General features: G+C 37.2%; 1 protein-coding gene across 1 annotated transcript in view; it reads right to left on the bottom strand.

Annotated features, from left to right (window-relative positions):
* Positions 1 to 1,684: 1,684 nt before the first annotated feature.
* Positions 1,685 to 10,827, bottom strand: part of pde11a (phosphodiesterase 11a) — a gene marked incomplete at both ends in the record, with an annotated part of 91,351 nt that continues 82,208 nt past the window's right edge. The window contains one exon of the mRNA XM_081367409.1: positions 1,685 to 1,879. Within this exon, the coding sequence (XP_081223535.1) occupies positions 1,685 to 1,879 (195 nt within the window). The remainder of the gene's footprint in view (positions 1,880 to 10,827) is intronic.

Below are 10,827 nucleotides of genomic sequence, written 5' to 3' on the forward strand. Positions count from 1 at the left end.
CGACCCCCAGGAAGTGAGTGCTTCTAATTGACTTCTAATTGACTTCATTTTAATTGAATCCAATGGGGTCGCTGTGTCCATTTCTTTTACTGTCTATGTGTTTTTCGAATACTATGAATTTGGACATAATGCTTGTCACATACTGTTTTTCACAAACTATATAGTTGGGAAGTGTATGATTTCAGACGCAGCCCTAGTCTGAGCTGCTTCATGAGGTTAAAACAACCAGGGAATCGAAGGCCTGTTTCACTCCTGCAAAAGTACAACAGCGTTTCATCTACGTCACAGAACTGTGGCTCTGAGTTTCAGGGTTACTACGTAAAGAAATTAAGTAATAAGTAATTAAAACTACATGGAAACCAAACTCTAAAGTTAAACTATTGCAATAAACTGCTAAAATCAGTTGGATATGGTCATTCAGTCACACAAGGCTTCAGGAATGTAGCACACTAGTTATATAAATTACTTTTATAGTACTTTTGAGACCTGTTTATTCCAATGATGATAACTATAATGATAAAGATATAGTTGTAAAAAAAATTCACAAAAAGTCCACACCAAAACTTAAACCAATAACATCACAGAGGAACGATATTGTTTGAATCACTTTCAGAATTATAATTTTTTTAGATGATGATGAACAATAAAACATTTGACAATCAGAATCCATTCTGCTTTAAAGAGCATGAGCATTTACAGCGGCAGACGACAAAACTGCAGCACGTGCTTATAATGACCAGAACGTTACTGTCCGCTGGTGTGGACGCTAATATATCATTATAGTTATCGTTCTTGGAGTGAACGGGCCTTAAGGGTGCTTTTGTGTTTTTCTGACGCCATGGACAAGAGCGACCAGTTTTAATTCTTCAAAATATTTTTTGTGTTACACAGAAGAAAGAAAGTCATACTTGGAGCAACACAAGTGTGAGTAAACGACAGAACTTTCACTTTTCATGACGGATGCCGTTGATTTCCTGCGTGAAGTGAAACAGGCCCAAGACTTGAGGAAAAAAACATGATGATAAAGAATGAACTAGAGAGAACTGTGATGTATGCGATGCATGCATTATCATGGGGGTTTTACCAAGGCACAGAGTACAGCGCTGGAGCGGATTTGCATCGCAAGCATCGCCAAGAGCACAAACCCCTGATCCTGGAATAAATACATCAGCTATAACAAGAAAGGCAAAAAATACAGTCAAATCCTGCATTAGTCATTCCTTCACATGACATGTGCAGTACAGAACCGAGCTCCAGTGCTCAGGATATGTGCTCGTTCAACATCATCAAAGCTACAAAGGGAAAAATACACTATTATACCTTTTAAACGGTGGCAATCCTCCTTAAACAGTCCCTGCTGAAAGTAACTTACACACACAATAGAGTCTCTAAGTTAGCATGCTAGCCCTAAAGTAGCTTCCTGGGCGTAAACACATCCGTAAGATTCTCCACATTAACGAGTCATTGCTAGCTAAATGTGCAGTCTTTGCACTGTGGAGACGAACGCAAACTCAGTCGCAGTTGCCTGAAGTGCTCGCAGACAGAGCAAATGCCCGATGGCGGGTGCTAGTGAGGTAATGGCTGCTGGTTTGAAGCGTGCAGCAGAGGTCAAAACTCCCTCCGTCTGCATTGCTGTGGGTCAGAGAGAGAAGCGTGTGGTCAAATCAGGCATAGTTTCCCCAGGTTAGCTCATGGGGCCGGCGTCGCTCGCGTCCGCGCAGCTGCAGCTGTTTGCTGTGACCTCAGCGTCGCGAGGGCTTCCAGGGCGGGGGGTTTCCTGGCTGCGCTGGTGTCTGTGGTGGAGCTCTTCCCATTTGGCACGATTGGCCTTGATCAAATCAACCATCGGCTGTAGTTTAGGGTTTAATTTGGCAAAAGTCTGGAGAAAGAGAGAGAGAGAAAGAGTTGATTTTCGTTATGATTAGTTAGTGTTTAGAATTGAAAATAGTAGGTGTTACTCTCCTACTTTCACAAGTGAAGTTAAAGCTACAATATGTAAGATTTTTGTAATAAAATATCCAAAAATCACTTTCACAGTGTGATATATTTCCTGCAGTTGTGTACTTACAATATCACAAAAGTTCCCAAAGATTTTTAATTTCAGAGACATTCCAATTTTAAATAATGGCTCGTCCCTGTCGCCTGTCAATGACGTATTATCCGCGTTATCCCTGGTTTCCGCTCGTACTGCCATAGTAACCATGGCGACAGACGTGGACAACTGCGTTGCACTCACTCTGTTGTTGTTTGGTTCAAACATTATGGACCATAGCAAGCAGACTTTGGGACAAAAGGAGAACTAAAACGAGGATCATTATCAGCGTGGCGTTTTCGAGATGCCGAGAGCTCCACGTCCACGACTAACTTCGACTTGACAGAGACGTGCAGAGGTGAGCAAATGTACATAAAACTAATCAATGTTATATAGGTCAACATGATGAAATGTTAGAATATGATCAGTATGTTATTCTAATGTTGATCTAGCTCACTGCTAATCTCATACAGCCAACAAACTAACACATAGAATAACATTATAACCAGAGGTGGAAAGTAACGAATTACATTTACTCGCGTTACTGTAATTGAGTATTTTTTTTGTGTATTGCTACTTTTTTAAGTAGTTTTTAAAATCTGTAATTTTACTTTTACTTAAGTATGTTTTGTTTAAAGTATTGTAATTCGCTACATTTTAAATCATATTCGTTACTGAGTAAAAAAAAAAAAAAAAAAAAAAAACATTAAAATAATGAAATAGCCTACTATAAAACATCGCGCTCCGGAAACTGCAGCATTGATTGATTTAAGGGCGGGAGAACAGACACGCAAAAACCACAACACACACACACACAGGCGAACCCTTGGTAAGTATGTGGATACTTTGGATATAGAAAAACGAACGCGTGGTTGTCCTCGAGGCTCGAGCATATTTATTTTGCAAAAATTGTAGACGCCAATTGGCTGCAAAAGGAGGAAACACATAGAACATGTTCGGGAACACCATCCCTCCGTGCAGATTAAGATATGTCCCGTTTATAATTTAAGGCCGAATGATTTCTGTGATGCAGAGGGAATCCCGGAGTTTCATTATCATGAAAATGGAATTTACAGTACGCAGATGTCACGTAAAACACATGTAAACCTGCACAATAAATCAAATTGCGACATGGTCTGTAGGCTATATATTAAAGCACAAGAGACTGCTATATAAATGTATAATCTGCGTGTCTGTGTGAATCAGTGCGAATGAGACGAGCCGTTTCGTCTACTACAGTACATACTCAAGTACGCGACGCACTAATGATGTTTTCAGCATCTCACAAACAATACGAGGACATGAAAACATTAACATCTCCAGAGCTGCTCTGAGAGAACGCCCAGCGAGCATTTTCATCATTTTATTTGAGAAAAACCTTGTCAAATACACTCTGAAACAGGACTTCACTACAACCCATCAAAATAAAAGTTTGGTTTAACTAACGTCAGAAGAAATGATGACATAAATATATAACTATTGTGGGCCTACAATAGAATGTACTTCTCATAATAATATTAACATCAACAATAATAATACAATTTATTTAAACATTACTTAAGGATTTTTTTTGTCCATGGTTTAATTGAGTAAATCTGTTTTGCAGCACTTTGCCAAAAAATAAAAGGATTAAAAAATATGTTAAACTTTTATTTGATTACCACCGATTTGGATAATATATTTGTTTTAAATCATAAAAAGAAAAAAGGATTTTTATGAATGAAATACATTTCATAGAAGTCTTTTGTTTTTGAACATTTTAATAAATTATTAATGATAAAAAATAAGTTGTTAAATGAGTAGTTCACATTAAAATGAAAATTACCCCATGATTTATCAGCCCTGAAACCATCCTAGGTGTAGGCTATATAACTTTATTCTTTCAGACGAATACAATCGGAGTTATATTAATAAACACTCTGATTATTCTGAGCTTAATAATGGCAGTGGATTGCAACCATCAGTTTAAAGCTCAAAAAAGTACGCCATACGCAGTCTACTTACACCTAAAACGCAACTTATGCAACTCATGACATCAGAAGTAGTGTAGTGCGTCCTGGCGTAGCGTAAATATCAGCAGTATGTCGCATTACTCGCATAAGTTGCGCTTTAGATTTAAGTCGAATCCATATGTTTGTTTGGCCGGAAGCTAGTTATTTTACTTTAGAAAGTTTTAAATATGAATATCTTTCTTCACAAACTCAACGTTTTGTTTCAGAAGGCCTTTATTAACCCCCCGTTGCCGTGTGGATCACTTTTATGATGGATGGATGGATGGATGGATAGATAGATGCCCTTTTATGATGGATGGATGCACTTTTACGAGCTTCAAACTGATGGTTACAATCCACAGCCATTATCAAGCTAGGAAGCGTCAGGGTGTTTATTAATATCAGAGGCTTCCTTCACCTCTGTACAGATAAAACATTATCTAAATGATTCCAGTTCGCATGGATACACGGAAGCGACATTTTTGTTTTGTATTATGCAGGCCAGACAAGTAATTTGGTGAGGTCAATTTGTAAAGAAAGACTACTCGCATGCACACATTCAAATGCACATAGCCTACCTATAGATTAAACATGTAATACGCATGTGCACGCCGTCAGCATTTTCACAGATTCACGTTTTTGAAGTTTAGACAGAGATTATAGCGTTTTTCAAAAAATTTCAAAGCTTGCACCTTGGAACCTATTTCAAGGTTTACATTCTTTCTCGAGCTCCAAACACTGTTGTCGTGCAAATGAACGGCCAGAACACATTAAAGTTTTCTGTTTTCTGTTAAAGCGGTGTCGTGTTAGCGGCCCCTAAGTTAATAACTAATGATCTTTGCAACGGAAGTGAATCAATCCAAAATTAATGAATTTAAAAGGAGTAGTAGTTACTCCTTTAATCTAATTCATAATCAATTATTGAAATTAGTTGATTAGACATGTTTTATTGAAATTTTAATAAACAAAACAAACAAATGTTTCCAAAAAAACTGTTTTCATCCATTTAACTGTCATTTTAACTGATGATAATAATAACCATAATTTAATAATACAGTTTTTATATTTAATAATTGTTTAATACCGTAAACCATTATATTTCTGAGTCGGTTATCATGCTGTGAAAATCTCATACCATTACAACCCTACTCGGGGGACTCCCCAACCCACCCCCGCTGTTAAAAAAGTAACTCAGTAACTTTTACTCTGAGTAAATTTTAAATGAGTTACTTTTTACTTTTACTTGAGTAGATTTTTCGACCGGTACTTTTACTTGTACTTAAGTAAAAAAAAATTGTAGTAATAGTACTTTTACTTGAGTAGAATATTTTATTACTCTTTCCACCTCTGATTATAACTTTCAACACACTCAAATGCAGTTTAGTGTGATAGCGTAGACCAAGTGAAACAGCGCTGCGTATCCTCACACGTTTAATTCGTCAAATAAACTGACCTGTGTGAGTATTATTCAGCACTAGCGGGTTAGTTCGCTAGAGTGAAATATCCTCATTCCTTTATATCCGCGGGACTCGCGTGTGACGATGAGATCTGTCTCTCATTAGCAACTGTGACCATCATGTTAAAAACATCAATGTATTCACTCATCCATGAACATTATTAGATCCTTCGGCATGACGACAAGTTCCATAAATCCGCTTATGCGTCATCAACCGACGCCTTTGTTATTGTAAGAGGTTAGCGACCCCTAGCGGCGAAAACAATTACATATTGTAGCTTTAAACGGTTAGTTCCAAAAGTGAAAATTCTGTCCTCATTTACTCACCCTCATGTTGGAGACTTTCTTCAGAACAAGACTGAAGATATTTTTTAATGAAATCTGAGAGATTCCTGTCCCTCCATTGACAGATATGCAAGTGACACTTTGACGCTACAACAAATTCATTTGAATAAAGTGATTTAGTCCACATGTTCTGAAGAGATTCGATTGCTTTATATGATGAACAGAACATGCTTGAGCTTCTGTTTACCACAACTGAGTTGATGAATGTTTATATGTGCATAAAAGCCTAAATTCAATCTGTTCATCATAAAGCGATCATGTCTCTTTAAGAAAATGTGGAATAAACCGCTGGAATAGTTTTTAAGATCTCTTTATGAACGTCTTGAAGCGTTAAATTGGTAGTTGTGTAGCTGTAAATGGAGGGACAGAACTCTCTCCGATTTCATTAAAAATATAAATATGTTCTGAAGATAAATGAAAGTCTTACGGGTTTGGAACGACATGAAGGTGAGTAAAGGATGACAGAATTTAAATTTCTGGGTGAACTAACCCTTTATTTATTTTTATTGTTTCTGCTTCTTCACCTGTATTTTGATCCCGAGATTCTGTACTCTGTCAGAAGGTGTGTAATAGCGCCCCCTATCTTATAACAGTGAGGAATAGTAAAGGATCAGTGTAAAACGAGAGGAACAGGAGAGAGAGAGTATGGAGGGTCAAGGCAAAAATACTCCCACACATTTCCTGCTCTCCCGCAGAGTGTGTGGCTGACAGTATTCTTTACACACACACACACACACACACACACACACACACACACACACACACACACACACACACACACACACACACACACACACACACACACAATTTAGAAATCTGCCCAGCTTCTCATTTAATTCATCTATATAATTCATATACGCAGTTGATTTGTAATGGTTTGACTGGTTGGTTAATATGATCTTATACGTTATACTTATTATATGTGGAATTATTGGCCAGGCTTAAAGGTTGAAAAAGGCAGGAGATTCAATTCAGAGATTTACAGTTTTTTACAATCACTTTGTTACTATTTTCAGAACCTTGATGTCATTTTTCACAACTCTAGACACAAAACTCACAACCAATGATCAAAATGCACATTTTTCAAAACTCTAACCCTTTTCTCAATTGCTTGGATACAATACACATAAAACTTAGATCATTTGTTCATTCAACAAAAATCACCTGTTCAATATGACACAACTTAACATCAAAGTACTACTATTTCAAAAGGCAATTCACACATTACATTTCAAATGAGTGTCTATTCATTTCCTTACATTGATCTAACTATCAATTGATACAACTGCTCAAAATGATAAGAAACTATTGCATTACTCTGAATGCATAGTTGTATGGAAACAGACAAACAATCTTCCATGTTTACTAAATCATGAAAGTTTCAAGATAACGATATTCATTGTCACCAATTAGCATGGAGCATGAACCAATTAGACTACAATATCCATGGATGTAGCCTAATATTTGATCATACTGCTTCATCAGACACTGTGTCTATGGTCCCAAACACTGTACTACCTTTTCAGACTATGTACAGTATTGACAGCACTGCACTGTATAGATCATCACTCCTGTTCTGTTTCTTACAGTACAAGCAAGCAAGTTGAGGAACACTGCATTTGATGTTTTACAGTACTGTCTTTTCTTTTCTATTTCATAGCTAATTATTTTTTGCTTTGATTCAAATAAACCTATGTTGTGATTGTACTGTAGTGTTTTGCATCAATATATTACAAACTTTGTTAAATGATTCCACTGTGTCTGTAGTATTCTCTCTATTACTGCAGTGCTTTTACAGAGATGTATTTACTGTACATGTAGTGCCATAATGAAACCTGTATCACCTATTTTGTTCTACAATATTTAATGATTGTACGAACAATGACACAATGAAACTATCAGTTGCTTGTGTGTGGGTGATCTATAGTTATGTCTCAACGGTATTTCACAGTAAATTAGTTTTTTGAACCAATGATTGTGCAAGTGCAAGATTTCTTTAAAGATGTGAATACACAATGCAATGTTTTGAACATTAGATAGCCTGTGTTACAAGTGATAACCGTTTTGAGTTTTGTGTCTAGAGTTTTGAAAAATGACATCAAGGTTCTGAAAATAGTAGCAAAGTGATTGTAAAAAACTGTAATTAGTGGCAAGATCCGTTTGTAGTGTTAGTGATTTGATCCAAATACACACCCTTTTAAATTCACATCTGTAGACCAGAATATCAGAGACTTTGGTCTTGACTCTTTTGACTTGAGCAAGTACTGTAAGTAGCCCTCTAAAACACCCTAGCAACCACTTAGCAAAGCAATGCCATAGCAACCAGCCAGGAAAACCCTAGCAACTGCATATGAGAACACCTTAATAACCGCATTTAGCAACACCATGGCATTGTGGAAGAGAGTTTATTCACAGGCTAATTCTCAATAGAAATTAGTTTTGATGTTGTACTTCACTTTATCAAGCTGATAGTAACAATATAAAGCCTACTCTATTATATTTGTATCAATTTCTAAGGCGTCCAAATAATCGACACTCAATCTCCTCCAGTCCTTCTGTCTCTGACTGATAGTTCACACTGTTTTATCCAGCAAAAGTCTTTCAGTATAACTGTACAGCTTCACGAGTCTCTCTGCTGTCAAATCTGCTCTGATTTTATCAAGTAAACGCAAGAATAACTTCGAAATTGTTAGTAATATTTCAAGATGAACACTTACTGGACTGAAGCAGGTTCACTTGATTATCCAGACATCATCATTTATTAGAAAAGTAATGAGTGTCAAATATGGTTTATTTGTTAATCTCTCAATCATCATTGTATTGCACTGGAGTAAAGCACCGACTAAAGAAAAGACGACATAAACCATTTTTACCTGTGATTATTATGGGAAATGTGAGGCCGTACTATGTGCCAAGAGAATTTTCTTCTGTGATAGCGATAGCGGTGTATATATGTGACTAATGCTTGTGAATATATTAATACTGTTAAAGCCAGGATGCAGTTAAAATATCCTCAATCACTGATTACTACTTCTGGTGATTTTAAAGGGATGGTTCAGAGTAAAATCAACCTAGGGTCCTTTGCACCATGACCTCGAGCCAAACACCCCCCAGAAGCCTTTTTTCCCTTGGTTGAACATTATTAAAGTCAGAGCTTATTTAGAGACATCAGCCGGATGGCTTAGTGCACGCGCTAATGGATCCTATGATGTATCCCCGTAAATGACCCCACTAATAATGCCTGGAATGGTACCAAACTTCTACAGTATTACAAATAGGTTCTGTACTCATAAAATGAGGCATTGGAAAGTTTGTAAGTACATCAGAAGTTTATTTAAATAACATTTGCCTGATGGCTTATGCTACCACTAAACCGGACGTCGAGGTCACTTCACTGAGTTGAGAAAAGCCTGTAAAAGTCCTGGCAGAAAGCGATGCATAAGGATGTAGTGTAACGACGCCCAGTTCCAGGAATGCACTAATATTTTGTTGGTAGTACCAGTTTGCAACAATGATTAGTTAACACTAAGTTGTCAACACTTCAGAAAAAAAAAAAATTTTGTCGTTACACTACATCCTTATGCAAACACTTGTTTGTTCACAGCTTTAACGTTCTTGTTTCCATTTGTTTAATTTCAAGATCTGAGGTGAATTATCCATTGTTGCTTTTACAGCTACAAAGCTGGAGCACTAAATGATATTCAGAGTCACATTACACGCTTTAAACATTAAATAAAGCACATAAACAGTACCTGGGATTATCATCGCCACACTTTGTGTTTGTTGTTCCAGCGCGACGTCGCAGAAAAATAGAAACCGTTTCTAGAATCGTTGCGTGTCGCCGTCGCGGCTGGTTAGGACAAACACTCTGATTAACATGGAAAATATACCTTTTATCGCGCGGCGCGTGTAGTTAAGACACGGTGTAATAGACCACAGTAGGCTATGTGAGGATGCTGGACTGTGTGTCTCAAGTAAGTTAGTGAAGTACAGCACTGGAGTCCCTCAAGGAACCGTTTTAGCTCCATTTTTGTTTACTTTTTATACATCAGATTTCCAGTTTCTAAATCCTGTCATCTCCAGACATTTTCTGATGATTCAGCAATAGTTGGCTGTATAATGGACCATGAGTGAATATAGGGAGCTTTTACAGAGTTTTGTGGACTGGTGTGAGAAAACTGGTCTCAGGCTAAATGCTAGTAAGACAAAGGAAATTGTGGTTGATTTTAGCAGATTTCCTCAGCAAGTGGTTCCAGTAAATATACGAGAGTCAGAAGTTGAGATTGTAACTTACAAGTGTCTGGGTGTATATTTGAACAACAAGCTCAACTGGTCTGACAATACGATGCAAGTGTATAAGAAGGGCCAAAGTCGTATTCATTTGTTAAGGTGACTGAGATCCTTTGGGGTTTGTCATGTCCTACTTAAGACCTTCTGTAGTCTCATCTGAGGTCTTGTACTTGTACAGGTTGGGGAGGGGGACTGTTGGAAAAGGAGAAGAATAAGTTTAATAAACTAATAAAGAAGGCCGGTTCTGTTGTGGGGATTGTGTTACCCACCTTAAAGGAGATAGTGCAGGACAGAATGATTGGGAAATTGTTTTTTATGATGAATCATGATTGTCATCCCCTTAATGAAACAGTTGGAGCTCTTGTGAGTACTCACAGCTCAAGATTACAAGATTACACTCAAGATGAATTCAAGGAGCGCTTCAGGAAGTCTTTTTTTCCAGCCGTAATTAGATATTACAACCAGCGTTATACAAGATGATAGACTATATTTTAGGATTACTTGGTTGAATATAATCAAAAAGAAAACTGTTGCTATGATTTTCACAAAAAAATCCATAAAACTGGAGCGGTCCAATGTGTTCCTGGGGGGAGTGGAACTTGACATTGTAGAAGAGTTAAAGTACCTCGGGGTCACCACTCTCATTTAAAACACACTTCAAACTCACGGCGAACACAAATTCAATTTACATAACTTTAAACAAATCAGACCAT

Source organism: Scardinius erythrophthalmus, assembly GCF_964197995.2.
Source record: "Scardinius erythrophthalmus genome assembly, chromosome: 6".
Classification (NCBI taxonomy): domain Eukaryota; kingdom Metazoa; phylum Chordata; class Actinopteri; order Cypriniformes; family Leuciscidae; genus Scardinius; species Scardinius erythrophthalmus.